This window comes from Typopeltis vanoorti, chromosome 3 (assembly GCF_054136105.1).
Source record: "Typopeltis vanoorti isolate ZY-2024b chromosome 3, IOZ_Tvanoo_1.0, whole genome shotgun sequence".
Lineage (NCBI taxonomy): Eukaryota > Metazoa > Arthropoda > Arachnida > Uropygi > Thelyphonidae > Typopeltis > Typopeltis vanoorti.
The window spans coordinates 173,253,123-173,270,532 of NC_143551.1; the positions used below are offsets into that span (position 1 = coordinate 173,253,123).

General features: G+C 39.2%; 1 protein-coding gene across 5 annotated transcripts in view; it reads left to right on the forward strand.

Moving 5' to 3' along the window:
- LOC150108743 (twitchin-like) overlaps positions 1-17,410 on the forward strand; it is a 2,666,638-nt gene that overhangs the window by 2,095,515 nt on the left and 553,713 nt on the right. For all 5 annotated transcript variants that reach the window (XM_090390962.1, XM_090390961.1, XM_090390964.1 and 2 more), the window contains one exon: positions 343-621. In XM_090390962.1, the coding sequence (XP_090247088.1) occupies positions 343-621 (279 nt within the window). The remainder of the gene's footprint in view (positions 1-342; positions 622-17,410) is intronic.

A 17,410-nucleotide genomic window follows, 5' to 3' on the forward strand; every position in this document is an offset into this window, starting at 1 on the left:
ACATGCATGCAAATGCACTGAATATATTGTTTCTCAGAATACAGTCTAGACTTGCTGATTATCAGTTGTGTTAATCAGCAGTATTTTTCCTGCTTGGTTGCTCCTTTGCATGGTTGAGGAAGTACAGACTGAGAATCAAGAGTATTTTTTCCAGTTGTACGTACCTAGAACATAATGACTTATATTTTGTTGAGTAAAGTTTTCCAATTGTAATTTTATGACATGTTAAATTAACAAAAAAATATATGTGACACTCTTTTGGTCACCTTTATAGTTGGTCTAAATTTAGCAATATCACTGAACAACATATAAACTATTTTTCTTTAATTTTTCTATTTGCAGCACCACCAAAGATAGAAAGGTGTCCTAATGAAGTATACTTTCCTGAGAATGACAATGGCAAAGTGAAGATATTCTTTTCAGGAACTTTACCATTTGAAGTAACCCTTTTGAAAGATGGAGTAGAGCTCAAGGAGAATGGTCATTTAAAATATACAGTATTTGATGAATATGTCATTATTTTTATAAGAGAAGTTCACAAAAATGATGAAGGTGTTTACAAAATTATCGTGAGAAATGATAGCGGATCCGCTGAAGCTACTTTTACTTTTTTGGTTACAGGTATTAAAAAAAAAATTTTACTTGATTATAACAGACGTATATGTGCATGAATATATAGCTAATTTTGTATTCAGAGAATTTTTGCACAGTGTACAATTTTCACACATCATTTTTGGAAAGATAAGTTAAAGCAACATCTTTTACACATCCATCAATCTTCAATCATTAAAGAATGTAGTCTGTGTGCTCTTTACCATCATCCATTTCCACACTCCTTAATTTGCATTACCTACAATGGTCATCATGGAAAATAATGCAATTCAATGCATTTCTCATTTTATTATTATTATTATTATTATTATTATGTAAATTGACTATTTGGGAAATGTTGATCAAGTATCTGAGAAAAAACTATTTAATACCAACTAGTTTCACCAACTTGCACTGTTGGCATCTTCAGGGTACAGGACTGACGATAGGAACTAAAGCGAACAAAACATGTTACAGATTAGACATTAACAGAATTCTAATTATAAATTACAAAACAACACTGAACGTGTGCAATGCACATGTGGCGCATACATGATTTCACTTGTTGTTATTGTTTAGGAACGTTTTATAGTTGGTACTAAAGTTCATTTCTTGTGTGTTTAGAGATCTAATTTGGGTCTTCCAGATCTCGGATAAGATTAAACCTTGGTTCCAATTAAGATTTTCTACAGAACAGGCAACTGTTGTGGCTTCTTTAAAAGTACGAGAGTGGTAATCCTCTTCTATGTAAGGAGCACAGCTTTTCCATTCAATGACATGGTTGGTTCTGGAGAAATGGGAAGATAAGCCTGATATATCTTGTCTGTTGTTTTTGATATATCTGATGTGTTCTTTCTGTCTTATCTCAAGGCTTCTTGAAGTTTGGCCGATGTAACTTAAACCACACGCGCATGGGATATTTTAAACTCCAGCATATTTAAAGAAAGGATGGAAGTCTTTTGGAGATCTTAAGAGTTTTTGAAATGTATTTGAAATTTGAAATGTAAATAATCAATTTACATAGCTTCTGTGGTCAAGAAAAAATATCGTTTAATATTATCATTATTATTTAGGCCTCCAAGGAATCAAAGACTCATCGCGGGAGGTCCTTCCTAGGAAACACAAGTCTATCAAGACTCAACGTGAGGGGGGTGTCCCTCCTAGGAAACACAAAGTCTATCATACCACTCCTTGAACTCATTGACTGTTCTCGCTCTCACCACTCCATCTTACCTTACTTCCATTCCCTGGGCACCTCTCCTATAGTCAGACTTTCATTGAAAAGCCAGGTCAAAGGAGCTGTCAGTTCCTTAGCACATTCTCTCAAAACTCGTTCTGAAATACCATCCAGTCCCACAGTTTTACTGACATCCAGAGTAGTCAGTATTTGGAACACGTTCTCCTCCTGCACCTCTGAACCTCGACCTTTCCCTATCCCTCTAGTATCAAAATTCACTCCACTATATTCCACTATGTTCTCTTCATCAGTAACTGTATTCCCATTTTTATTCCACAATGTCATTCTTCCACAATCATTTCTCCTCCTACTGGCCACATATCTAAAAAAATTCCCTAGGATTTTCTTTGGATCTTAGGGCTAATCTCCTCTCATATTCCAGTTTCGTCTTTTTTACCATATTAGTGACTCTCCTGGCCTGTGTCTTATATTTTCCATGCATCTGCTCTTCGCCTGTCTCCTTATATCTCTTCCATAGCCTCTTTTTCATATGCAGCTCCTATTTAATGTTATTTGTCATACACTTTATACCAAATTGTACCCACTTCTTCACTTGTGGAATGCAGCTTACTATTGCTGTTAATAAATATTCCTTCACAATTTCCCAAGCACTAATGATATCCCAGCCTTCCAATTCCTCCCTCCATGAAACTTCCACAAGTTGACATCTTAGACTATTAAAATCACCTGCCTTATAATTCCACATACGTTCCCGTCTCTTTGATACTCCTGCATGTCTTCATTTTCTAAGTCAAAACCACATGGTCACTCTCTCCAACTGGTGGGGGAGATGTCATCTTAGTTATTATCAACTCTTCTGATGCTATAACAAAATCCAAAACTCTTGAACCTCTTGTACCCGCTATTACATGTTACCTAAGATATTTGTCCCTCAAGAATTCTAGAAATTCCATTCCCTTATTTTTACATGAATCTTCCTCTCCCCAATTTATACTGCTGTAGTTAAAATCTCCCATAACAATCATTCTTCTTGCACTTGCCAAGTTCAACTATCTAAACCTAGTCCCCACCCTCTGTGCTCCTTGGTTTGTAGCAACACCACACTAAGTATCTTGTCTTGCCTATCTCTACCTCACACCATATGTTTTCAGAATCATTAGTGTCACTGTCTTCCTAAGGCTCCACTCTTAGAGGACATAGGGCGTCACTTATCATAAGCAGTATTCCACCACCACATTTTCCCTTTCTATCCTGCCGAAAAATACTGTACCCTGCTACTTCTATTCCTGTTATTATATCCTCTTCTGTCATCCATGTCTCAGTGATCCCAATAATCTTTGACCAGGCTGATGCTATCAGCGCGACCAATTCCTCTCCTTTATTCTGGATACTCTTGGCATTAGTATAAAGCATAAAAAAGTCACTATTTCTATACCCAGCATTATCCCCTCTAGACTCCTCTGGGCTCATCACTACCTGATATTGTCCCCTTCTCTCAAGTACCCTCTCATACAAGAGGCCACCCCTGCTGCCATCCACCTTGGGCATTCTAGTTTCCCTGCATAGACACGCTGACTCGTTCAGAATAGCAATCTCTCCAGATGCCTACGTCCTTCCTCATTCGAATGCAAGCGGTCTCTCGCATACAATTACTCTCTGTCCTGAAACAAATATTCCATAATCCTCTCTTTTGACACATTCTAGCTATTATGTTATTCAATATGACTGCTCTTCTGCTCAGCTCATCACAATCATACTTAGGCAACCCATACGCTACCTTTCCTCACTGCATCTTCTTTCATACTACCTCAAGCAAGAATCTCATATCTCTCGCTGCCTAATTTACATTACCTGTCAAGTCATTTGTTCATACCATCACAATCATCTCATCCACATTGCCATAGCGCCACACTTTCTATTGTTCCTCCTGGCAAACACTCCTCATGCATCCTATCTTGCACACCATTGATCATTGAGTCACCATACATTACACTTCTTACCATTCCTTCTCTCCTACTCCATTCTCTCCTCTTCTATCATTATGTTAGCAATATGAAAACTAGTACAGGGTGTTCGGGATAAATTTGACATATTTATAATTAATTATATTTTTCCGTAAGTTACATGTATTAACACACACTTCTCTTCATTTAAAAGTTTGGACCCTTCTTCATTCATATACAAGATGTCAGAAAGGATGGATAGCTGGAACCCACCTGAATCATGGAAGAGAATAACTTGTATCATGATGATTCGTGCCCGCCATCAAAATAAGGATATTACGGCTGCTGCCCAATGCTCCCTGAATACAGTAAAAACAATCAGGCATGAACTAGAGACTTGCAATGGTGACTACGAGGATGTAGCAAGAAGAAAGATCCCTAGCAGACGATCTGATTGCGTTCGTACAGCAGAATTCCTCGCAAATCTGCAGGAACAGGTGTTGAAGAACCCTGGCATTGGAATTCGGGCTTTGTTCGTGGAGTTGCTAACTGTAGTCAAGCCCTGGATAACAAGGGTAGCCAATGGTAGGCCGTATGTATGGCAGCAGGATTCGGCCCCTTGCCACACCTCTGGGAAAAGTCAAAAATGGTTGTCTGAAAATTTCTACGACTTCACCAGTCCAAATGTTTGGCCTCCAAACTCCCCAGACCTTAACCCCATGGATTATTTTGTATGGGGCGCAGTTGAAAAAGACACCAATCGCACTTCCAGTAATACAAAAGCCCAGTTAATGGATAAAATTAAAACAGTTTTTGCGGCCCTTCCCAGGGAGACTGTAGCATCAGCTTGTTCGAGGTTCCGAAGCAGAATTGAAGCTGTGATCGATGCTAATGGTGGTTATTTTGAGTAAATCTTGTTGATAGTATTGTAATTAACTCTGCCTGTAATGTTTTTTTGTCAATTCATTAAATTTAATAGATACAAAGAAGATTTTCTTTTTCCTTACGAAACTGTCAAATTTATCCCGAACACCCTGTAGTACTACTTGAGTGGAAGACTGAAAAGATAGTTGAAATTTATTAACATTCATTGTGTTGATTTCAGTAGAAAGAAATGATTGTATATAGAATATAATAATCAAATTGCTTAGTCAATATTTTCAGTATTTTACTTTATATAGAATGTAAGAATCAAATTCTTATATTCTTTAATTACTATTTCCAGTATTTTACTTTAATTACCACTTCAAATATGAGTGAGTGAAGATTGATGCAAGGAAACTGGTGCATTATTATTATTATACCCTCCATGGAGTCGACAGACTTATCATGGGAGGTTCATTCAACTGACAACATTTTTATTATATAGAATCTTAAAGTCCTGAACACTCATTGCATTAACAATGCATTCTGGTAATTCATTCCATTCACTGACATTTCTCCATGTAAAAAAATCTATTTCTCACACCCTTCTTCAATACACTTTTACATAGCTTCCAGGAATGAACACTGGTTATTGCCCTCTCACCTTCTTCTCTTTTTATAATCCACTTGATCAATCTGATAAAATCCTCTCGCTAACTTAAACGTTTCTATCTTATCACCTCTCTTCCTCCTATCTGCCAAACTCTGCAATCAACGTCTCTTCAACCTCTCTCCATACCCAGCAATCCAAACTCCTGATATTGTCTTTGTCACTCATTTCTGGACCCTCTCCAATATCTCCACATCACATTGAAAACAAGGTAACCAGATCTCAGCACAATAGTCCAATTGTGGTTGGACCAGTGCCTTATACAGTGGCACAACCACTTCCTTATCCTTGCATGTTGGAATACTTCCTATCACAGCATCACTAGGATGTGCACCCTTTGCAACACTAGCAATATGCCCTCTAAACTTCAGTCTACTGTCAATCATTACTCCCAAATCTCTAATTTCATCCACTTCCTGCAGTACGACACCATCGATATAGTACACAGCCTTATATTTCTGCATTCCAAAATGCAACACCAGTGGTGCTTAATGGTCAAATCTGTATAATTGAGAGGAGACTTCCACATAGCCTTTAAAGGAATGCAGAGAACCGACCAGGGCTTCTGACCTAATGTCCAATCCTCACCTTCTCCTGGTGCACCCTGATGGGTATCTAACTGGATACTGAATGAACAAGGATGGGCTGGCAATTGGGGATTTAGACGACCAAATTGTATTCTTATTGGCTTAAACCAAAATACAAAATGATGGTGCATCATGACAAAATTTCATGCCGGCTGGGGCGTCGCCCAGTTAAACAAGGTCCCCGTTGTTTTAGCCAGGGAACCAGGGCATTCAGCGAAAAGTCAACTACTGGAACAAATCTGAAAACACACCCAAATTCAACATCACCAGAGTTAAAGATCGGTACTATCAACTTAAGAAATCTGAATGGCAAAGAAATGGAGCTAGCTAAGGAATTAGATAAGTACCAGATCTACATAATAGGGATGAGTTATAAATACAAAATGTTATATTCAGGCAATGACAATCAAGGAAAAGAAGGAGTAGCCATAGTATTCAACACTAAATATGAGGCTAATCTTCTTCAATGGCAGGAAGTCTCAAGTAGAATGATGTGGGCAAATATCAGAATGGGGAACTGGACGATGAGACTTATTTGTGCCAATGGTCCCACAGAAGGTTCTATTAAGGTCAAAGCGGAGGAATTTTTTGAGGCTTTAGAGAGGGCAACTGACACAATTATTATTATTATTCAGGCCTCCATGGAGTCAAAAGATTCATAGCGGGAGATCCTTCCTAAGAAACACAAAGTCTATCAAGACTCATCGAGAGGAGGTCCGCCCCTAAGAAACACAAAGTCTATCATACCACTCCTTGAACTCATTGACCATTCTCACTCTCACCACTCTATCAGGCAATGCATTCCAAGGTTTAACACCCCCCCACCATGCAAAGAAACCACTCCTCCCCCCTCTTGCTCACAGTTTACTTTCGTAACTTCCAGGGATGGTCTCTTCTCATCACTGCTTCCCACTGTTCAACCAAGCTAAAGAACTCCCCAGTGTCAAGCCTGTAATCACCTCTCAACAGTTTAAAAGTCTCAATCATATCACCTCTCCTTCTTCTATCTACCAAACTCTGCAGTACACATTCCCTCAGCCAATCCTCATAACTAACATTGTACATAGTCCTGAAACTGCCATTGTTAAAATCCTCTGTACCATTTCCACAGTTAATTTATCCCCTTCAAATCCTGGGAACCAAATCTGAAAACAATAATCTAAGTGTGGTCTGATTAGGGTCTTATACAATGGAATGATAACTCTTTTATCTCAAGGTCAGCGTAATTCTTATAATTGCAGCAATCCTCTGTGTTACCTTCAGCACCTTTGAAATATGTCCCCTAAATTTCAGGTTTCTATCAATCATAAACCCCAGATCTCTTGTCTCCCCCTACTTCCTCCCTTAGAGTATGCAGTGTCCCATTGATGTTTCCGAAACCTCAAAACCTTACATTTTGCTGCATTAAACCGATACCCCTCATTCCTTTGCCCATCTGTCTAGCTTATTCAAATCCTCTTGCATGATTGCAACATCTGCACTATTATTAATAACCCTTCCCAACTTCGCATCATCTGCAAACAACTGAACATCCCCCTGCAATCCACTGACAATGTCATTGGTATAAAGGTTAAACAGTGTAGGTCCCAGTACTGAGCCTCGAGGGGACCCCACTTGTAACCCTCTGCCTCCTTAAAATTGCCCCACCATACACAACTCTCTGATACCTATCGGACAGCCAATCCTGAATCCAGTTGACCAGCCTGACGTCCAAACCCATGTGCTGCAACTTAAACATCAACTTATCATGTGGCACCCTGTCAAATAGCTTCGCTAAATCCAAGAAAATGGCAGTATATGCCTTTCCCTCATCTACTGCTCTTGTAACTTTATCATAAAAGGCTAACATATTGCTAAAACAACAGCGCACCTCATAAGTCCATTTTGACTCGCACAGATAACATTACCCTCATCTGCCCAATGCTGTATAGGGTCCTTCTCAACTTTCTCCAAGATCTTACTAACTACTGATGACACACAAACTGGCCTATAATTAGACACTTCTAGTCTGCTACCGTCTCTATGCAATGGCACTATCTTACCTTCCTTCCATTCCATGGGCACCTTTCCCACAGTCAGACTTTCATTGAAAAGTCAGGTCAAAGGCACTGTCAGTTCCCTAGCACATTCTCTCAAAACTTGTGGTGAAATACCATCCAGTCCCACAGCTTTACTGACATCCAGAGTACTCAGTATTTGAAACACACTCTCCTTCTTTAACTCTAAACTTTGAACCTGCCCTATCCCTCTGGCATTAAAACTGACTCCTCCAGGATGAAATACTCCAATAAAGTGTTCATTGAACAATTCCACTATGTCCTCTGCATCAGTCACTCTATTCTCATTTTTATCCCAATTCTTCCACATTTCTATCATTTATCATTTATTAGTATCATTTCTCCTCCTACTGGCCACATATCTAAAAAATTCCCTTGGATTTTCTTTGGATCTTAGGGCTAATCTCCTCTCATATTCAAGTTTCATCTTCCTTACCATAGTCACTCTTCTGGCTTGTGTCTTATACTCTTCATCCATTTTCTCTTCACCTATCTTCTTATATCTCTTCAAAAGCCTCTTTTTTACATGCAACAATTCTTGTTTAGTATTGTCATCCACTTTACTCCAAATTGTTTCCTCTTCTTCACTCGTGGTATACAGCTTACTATTGCTGCTAACAAATATTCTTTCACAATTTCCCAAGCACTAATGATATCCCGGTATTCCAATTCCTTCCTCTATGAAACTTTCCCAAGTTGACCTCTTAGACTATTATAATCACCTGCTTTATAATTCCACATACGTTACAATCTCTTTGATACTCCTGCATGTCTATTCATTTTCCAAGCAAAACCATATGGTAACTCTCTCCAACTGGTGGGAGAGATGTCATCTCAGTTATTATCAACTCTTCTGATGCTATAACCAAATCCAAAACTCTTGAAATGCTTGTTACCTCTATTACATGTTGCCTAAGACATTTGTCCCTCAAGAATTCTAGAAATTGCATTCCCTTATTGCTAAATGCATCTTCCTCTCCCCAATTTATACTACTGTAGTTAAAATCTCCCATAACAATCATTCTTCTTGCAGTTGCCAAACTCAACTGTCTAAACATCTCCTGGTCCCCACCCTCCATGTTCCTAGGTCCGTAGCAACACCCAACAAAATATGTTGTCTTGCCCACCTCTACCTCACTTAAAAATCCTTAGTGTCGCTGCTTTCGAAAGCCTCCACTCTTAGAGGACATAGGTTGTTACTTATCATAAGCAGTACTTCACTACCACACTTTCCCTTCCTATCCTGCCGAAAAAAGCTGTACTCAGCGACTTTTATTCCTGTTATTATATACTCTTCTGTCAACCATGTCTCAGTGATCCCAATAATTTTTGGCCAGGCTGATGTTATCTGCGCCACCAATTCCTCTCCCTTATTCCGGATACTCCTGGCATTAGTATATGGCATAAATAATGCCGTTGTTTCTATACCCAGCATTATCCCTTCTAGACTGTTACCTGATGTCATCCCCCCTTCTACCAATTACCTATTCACATGAGAGGCCACCCCTGCTACCATCCTCCTTGGGACACACTGAATTTTTCAGAACAGCAATCTCTCCAGATGCCTACGTCCTTCCTCATTCAAATGTTTGCGGTCTCTTGCATACAATTCCTCTCTGCCCTCAAACGCACTCCAAGCATCCACATATTCCAGTCCTCTCTTGTCACACATTCTAGCTATTACGTCATTCAATATTACAGCTCTTCTGCTCAGTTCGTCATTATCATACCTAGGCAACACACACTGTCTTTCCTCTCTCTGTCTTCTTTCGTAGTACCTCAAGAAAGAATCTCATATCTCTCGCTGCCCTATTTACACCACCACTCAAGTCATTTGTTCCCACCATCACAATCATCTCATCCATGCTTTCACCTCTATTAATTGCCAAAGCCACCCTTTCTATCATTCCTCCTGGTAAACACTCCTCACACATCCTATCTTGAACACCATGGATCATTGAGTTCCCATACATTATACCTCTTACCATTCCCTCTCTCCTATTGTTTCTATTTTCTCTTCTTCTTTCATTCCCATACCTCTCTCTCTCATTCTGTCTCTCCTACTGTTATCATTCTCTCCTCTTCTAGCACTGCCTTACCTCTCTCTCTTATTCGATCTCTCCTCCTCTAGCACTCCCATGTCTCTCTCATTCCATCTCTCCTACTGTTTCCATTCTCTCCTCCTCTAGCACTCCCATGCCTCTCTCTCATTCCATCTCTTCTACTGTTTCCATTCTCTCCTCTTCTAGCACTCCCATATCTCTCTCTCTCATTCCATCTCTCCTACTGTTTCCATTCTCTCCTCTTCTAGCACTCCCATACCTCTCTCTCCTACTGTTTCCATGTTCTCCTCTGCTAGCACTCCCATATCTCTCTCCTATTTCCATTCTCTCAATTTCTATTTCCACATCCAATTCCATTCTCTCCTCTTTTATCATTCACAAATTTCTCTCCTCTCCTATCATTCCCAAAACTCTCTCTCTCTCCCCCTACTCTGATTTGCCTTGCATCTATCTCTTCCATTCTCCCAATCTCATTTTTCATACTTATCATACTTCTCCCAAGACATTCCACCTCCTCTTTTAGGTCCTCTATCGCTCTGTGCAGGTCAGTCACTCTAAATCGAAATTCACTCTCCTAAACAAAACCATATCCTAAACTCTCACAGTCTTTCACACCTTCTACACTATCAACTATTATTTTCTCATTCACATTTTTTTCTTCATACTCTCCTATCATACTACTCATCTTCCTGTGTTCATTTCCCATTCCTGGAGTAACAAGGTCGGTTATTGAGATGTCTGCTGCACCCCCACTGTCTGCACTTTTAAACACACACGCACTCCCTTCTCTCTCCCACCCAGATATCCAATTCCCGAGATGCATACATGTCGCAAATACTGCATGCCACAAACTCCCTTATTATATTGCTTATAATAGAGTGCCTAAATGGTGGAAGACTTGGCGACACGTCGTTTATTACTGCAGCTGAATCCACTGTCATTCGTTACTGCCAAGGAACTACTAGCATAATCGTTAATTATTCAAAATAGTGTCAAAAATAAACGCTAAATAATTATTAGGGAGTATAAATAAATAAGACAAGTATAAACAATTACAAGCAAAACAAAACATTAAGTACACTAAATAAGTGAAATAAAACTAAATACAGTAATGAAAACTTAGCTTCGTCTTGTCTTACACCTAATACATCTGCCCTGTCTTCTTGGTAAACAAAATACACAATATCGCGACAGCACTAACTTCAAAAAACAACCTCTATAGTACACTTGTATTCCTGAGAAACAATTTAACACTCAAAAACATAAAAAAATCACTTTCTTCAGCACAGCTCCAATGAAAAAGGAAACGTTGGTCCAGTTGGGGATCTAAATAGCAGAGTAGGAAATGATTGTCAGACATACAAAAATATTTTGAGAAAAATTGGAGAATAGAGTAAAGCCAATAATAATGGCAAATACATGTTGGATTTTTGTTCAGGACATGGACTGGTTATTACTAACACCATGTTCCAAAATAAAAATGTGAACAAATTCACATGGAGAGAAGAGGCAAAGAATAGGAAAAGTCTCATTGACTATGTTATTGTTGATAGTGATGTTTTCTCCCTGGTGCAGGACACCAGAGTGTATAGAGAATTTGAAATTGGAAGTGATCATTATTTAGTGTTGAGCAGGATAAAATTGAATTTCATGTTGAAAAGAATCACATGTAAGAAAGTTTTAAAGCGAATAAAAGTTGAGCAGCTCTCAGACATGAACTGTAGACTAAAATACACAAAAATTATTGAAGAAAAAATGAAAGAGTTTGAGAACAGGAACCAAACCTTGGAGATTCAGTGACAAGCCTTGAAGAATTCTTGTGTAGAGGCTTAAGTGCTGTGAGGACATTATGTTGGCGGTTTAATGGATTTTTTACAACACTCAAAAAGAATTAAAATAGAATTTAATACTTCCTATATTTCGCCCTAGTCAATAGGACATCTACGGGGATTACAAAAACAATTACTGTAACATGCACACAAAAACTTGCAATACTAAGCCCAACCACGTGGGTGACACTAAAGTCCTATCTAGGTGGAGCGCCCTCTAAGGGCAGTAGTAGGTAGCCTGGAATGTAAGATGGGATCTCTGGTGATGAGTGTTTCCCAAATCTTCGGAAGCTTAATACAACCATATTTATTAAGATTTGGTTGGTTTCTGAGAGTTGCTGCTGCTTCTAAGAAAAGTCTCTCTTTCTTGAATTTGCTGTGGTGGAGCATGGTGGTTTTCTTCCATGATACTCTGTGGGTGGTGTCCAAAACACGGTCAGCCAAGCCTGAATGGCCATAGTTGTGTTTAACGATGTATGACGTGTTCCTCCAGGCGGATGGATGCTGATCTGCCTGTCTGTCCAAAGTACGCAAGCTTACAGGAACAGGGTACTTTGTAAACTCCAAGCAGAGAGAGAGGAGGGAGCTGATCTTTTGTAGAACGGATAAAGGTATATATAGTTTTTTAGTATCTTGGCTATTTTTTCTGAAGTACCACGGATGTAGGGTATGGTGATGGCATTTTAAAAATCTTGTTGACGAGAGGGATGGGGAATGGGGGGGAGGAATTGATTATTTTTTTGATACTGTGTTCGCTGTAGCCATTGGAGAGGAAAGTTTTGTGTATGTGGTTAAGCTCAGTAGTGAGGGCGGTTCCACTGGAACAAAGATTGTGGGCTCTCTTGGTAAGAGTTTTAATGATGCCATATTGTTGCGAGGGGTGGTGGTGGGAGAGTTTGTGAATGTATCTGCCTGTGTGTGTGGGTTTTCTGTATACAGTGAAGGCAAGTGTATCATTAGGCAGGCGTGTGACTAAGGTGTCTAGGAAGGGTAAACAATTGTTCTTTCCCTTTTACATAGTAAACTGGATTCTTGGATGTAGGCTATTGAGATGACTGAGGAAGGAATCTAACGTGTCTGGGCCATGAGGCCAAATAGAGAACAAATCATCTACATATTTTAGCCAGATAGAAGGTTTGAGTGGGGCTGAGTCTATGGCTCATTTTTCAAAGTCTTCCATATAGCAATTGGCAAGGGGGAGTGAGAGGGGGGAACCCATGGCGGTTCCCTCTATCTGCTTGTAGATTTTGTTCTTCCAAGAGAAATACCCAGAGTTGATGGCAAAGGAAAAGTGATCTAAGATGTCAGAGCGAAAAACGTTTTCTAAGAGAGATAAATTGTCAGTTAAGAGAATATTGGTAAACAAAGAGGAGATATCAAAGCTTACTAATATGTCTGTATTATTCAAGGTTAAATTTTCTGTGAGGGCTTTAAAGTGGTTCGAGCTTTTTATATAGGAAGCGGAATTTCCGGTGAGGGGGGACAGAGAGTTGGCCAGCTGTTTAGACAGTCTGTAACAAGGTACATTGGTTGCATCTACTATAGGTCTGAGTGGGGAATTGGGTTTGTGGATTTTTGGTAAACCGAATATTCAGAGTGGACGGAAGCAGAAAGGTTTAAGTTTTTTTGTGATGTCAGGGGGCCAGGAGGTTACTTTTTTAAGTAAGATTTTTAATTTCTTAAATTGTGTTTTTGTGGGGTCATGTTCTAGCGGGATGTAGGTAGCGCGATCGCGGAGGATAATGTTCATTTTACGATTGTATTCGCTGGTATTAAGAACGACTGTGGCATTACCCTTATCCACTCTGGTGATGACGATACTTTTTTCTTTGCATAGTTTCAGGAGAGCCATGCGTTGGGCACACGATAAGTTACTTTTTGGAGGCGAAGAGTGAGCGAGGATGTTGGCTACGTTGAATCTGATGTTGTTGGCTACCTCCGACGGTAAGCGACCAATCCCCCGTTCGACATTAACCATTACATCGAGCACCGGCACTTCTTTCGGGGTGACGGCAAAATTACAGCTGAGGCAAAGGACGCTGACGGCATCATCGTTGAGCCTTTTGGAAGATAGGTTTATTACTGTCTGGAGCGGTTGAATTTGTGTTTGTGGTTTGTCTTTAACCAGGTTGCTGTATTTCTTGACGTGTTTGTTTTTTATTTTTTGAAATTCTCTCTGTGCGGAAGGTTCCGAAATGTCAGAGAGAATCGACCAAAGTTCAGGGTTAAGAACGGTGGAGAGCTCTGAGAGTAAGGAGCCAATGGTGGCGTTCGTCACTGCGAGGGCGGCACGAGTAGAGGCAATTTGCTCACGTAGTAATGCCAGGCTGGCACATTTATATATACGGAGTGCTTTTTTGGAATGGAAATTGATCTTCATTTTAATGCAGTTCGGTATTACTCTTGAATCCCGACATCTTTTTAAAAAGGCCAGCCTATTTAGTTGTCTAGATAGTCGTAGTTTTGACTTACCGTATTGCTTGGATTTGCGTGCTAAATCTTCTCCATGGATGATTAGAATTCTTGTGTAGAGTGATGTGAGGACATTATGTTGGAGGTTTAATGGATTTTTTACAACACTCAAAAAGAATTAAAATAGAATTTAATACTTCCTATATTTCGTCCTAGTCACTAGGACATCTACGGGGATTACAAAAACAATTACTGTAACATGCACTCAAAAACTTGCAATACTAAGCCCAACCACGTGGGTGACACTAAAGTCCTATCTAGGTGGAGCGCCCTCTAAAGGTGGTAGTAGGTAGCCTGGAATGTAAGGTGGGACCTCTGGTGATGAGTGTTTCCCAAATCTTCGGAAGCTTAATGCAACCATATTTATTAAGATTTGGTTGGTTTTTGAGAGCTGCTGCTGCTTCTAAGAAAAGTCTCTCTTTCTTGAATTTGCTGTGGTGGAGCATGGTGGTTTTCTTCCATGATACTCTGTGGGTGGTGTCCAAAACATGGTCAGCCAAGCCTGAATGGCCATAGTTGTGTTTAACGATGTACGACTTGTGTTCCTCCAAGCGGATAGATGCTGATCTGCCTGTCTGTCCAAAGTACGCAAGCTTACAGGAACAGGGTACTTTGTAAACTCCAGGCAGAGAGAGAGGAGGGAGCTGATCTTTCATAGAACGAATAAGGGTAGCAAGTTTGCGGTAGGGCTTATATGCTGTGTGTAGGTTATACTTTTTTAGTATCTTGGCTATTTTTTCTGAAGTACCACGGATGTAGGGTATGGTGATGGCATTTTTAAAATCTTGTTGACGAGAGGGAATTTAGTGTCACCCACATTGTTGGGCTTAGTATTGCAAGTTTTTGTGTGCATATTACAGTAATTGTTTTTGTAATCCCCGTAGATGTCCTAGTGACTAGGGCGAAATATAGGAAGTATTAAATTCTATTTTAATTCTTTTTGAGTGTTGTAAAAAATCCATTAAACCTCCAACATAAAGCCTTGAAGAAAACCTTGATTGATTCAGCCAGAAAGGCATGTGGTGAAGTTGTCTACAAAGATAGAAAAATCAGAACTCCATGGTGGACGCAGGAAGTTAAGGAGGCAGTGAAGGAAAAGAAGAAAGCATATCAAAAGTACCTGGCAAGTAAGTTAGCTTGTGCTCTTAGAGAATTCAGAGACAAATGTAAGAAAGCTAAACACTGTGTAAAACTAGCTAAAAAAAAGTCACGGGAGGACTTTGGCAAGAATATTATTATTATTATTATTAATATTATTATTCAGGCCTCCATGGAGTCAAAAGACTCATCGTGGGAGGTCCTTCCTAAGAACATAAAGTCTGTCAAGACTCAGAAAATAAATTTCAAGAAGGTGGTAAGATATTCTGGAGGTTGTTGAAGAAGCTTAGAAATGGAGGAAAGAGTGTTGTAAAAGGAGGTAGAGATGATTAAGGTGACATGAAAATGGGAGAAAGGGATATCCTTGAAGTTTGGAGTAATTATTTCATTTTAAAAATTTTCGGAATTTACAACCATTTTAAAAAAACTTTTTTATTATCCTGACATTTCGATCTTCACAACAAGATCAGCATCTGGAGCATACATCAATAGACAAAACAAGCTGAGTTACATTATTAACTGGAAGCTAAAGAAACAATGATTTGATCACATGTTATTCTACTGGCATGACCTCTAGTGAAAAAGGAAAAAAAAATTACATCAAGCTAAATTCTATTTACAATAACAGGAATAAACATTCTTTCAGGTGGTTTTCTTTCAGAAACAATGATTTTTAGTATTACAATGCTTATTTTTGCTTTTAATTTACTGGATTTTCTACAGTCCTGTTTATGAAAGAGTTTGAGAACAGGAACCAAACCTTGGAGATTCAGTGGCAAGCCATGAAGAAAACCCTGATTGATTCAGCCAGAGAAGCATGTGGTGAGGTTGTCTGCAAGGATAGAAAAATCAGAACTCCATGGTGGACTCAGGAAGTTAAAGAGGCAGTGAAGGAAAAGAAGAAAGCATATCAAAAGTGCCTGGCAAATAAGTCAGCTTGTGCTCTTAGAGAATACAGAGACAAATGTGAGAAAGCTAAATACTGTGTAAAACTAGCTAAACAAAAGCTAGTGCTTTTCCATGTAGCTGTCTACATGCACTAAAGCATGCTATGAACGGAAATTTAAGGAAGCATGTGAGATTATTATCAATCACCCCAATCTGAACAATAATGATGGTATAAAAATCCCAAACATATGGAAGGTATATATTCGACCCACGAAACGTTCCTCACTAAGAACGACTATAAACAGGACTGTAAAAAATCCAGTAACTTAAAAGCAAAAATAAGAATTGTAATACTAAAAATAGGACATCATTGTTTCTGAAAGAAAACCATCTGAAAGAATGTTCATTCCTGTCATTGTAAATAGAATTTAGCTTGATGTAATTTTTTTTTTTTTTCACTAGAGGTCATGCCAGTAGAATAACATGTGATCAAATCATTGTTTCTTTAGCTTACAGTTAATAATGTAACTCAGCTTGTCTTGTATATTGATGTATGCTCCAGATGCTGATCTTGATGTGAAAATCGAAATGTCTGGATAATTATTATTATTATTATTATTATTATTATTATTATTATTAAACAAGACCTCATGGAGTCAAAGACTCATCTAGGAGGTCCTTTCATCTCACACACATCTCATCATACCGGGTCTTAAACACATTCAAACTCCCTGCAGACACCACACTCTCAGTCAAGGCATTCCAATCATTCACAACTCTGCATGAAAAAAACCTGCCTCTCACTCCCCTACTCACACCCTCTTTATACAGTTTCCAGGGATGACCTCTGGTTCTCCCCTGATCTCCCACTATTCTCTGTAGAACTTCTCCACCATTGATCCTATAACAACCCTTTACCAACTTGTAGGATCTATCATATCTCCCCTCTTCCTTCTCTCCACTAGACTGCAAATTACATCTTTTCAATCTTTCCTCATGCTCGACATTCCAGAGGTCAGAAACTACCTTAGTCAGTCGCCTTTGGACCCTTTCCAACATCTCTTCATCCTTCTGAAAACCAGGTGACCAAATCTGGTCACAATAGTCCATGTGTGGCCTAATCAAAGCCTTATACAATAGAACAAGAATC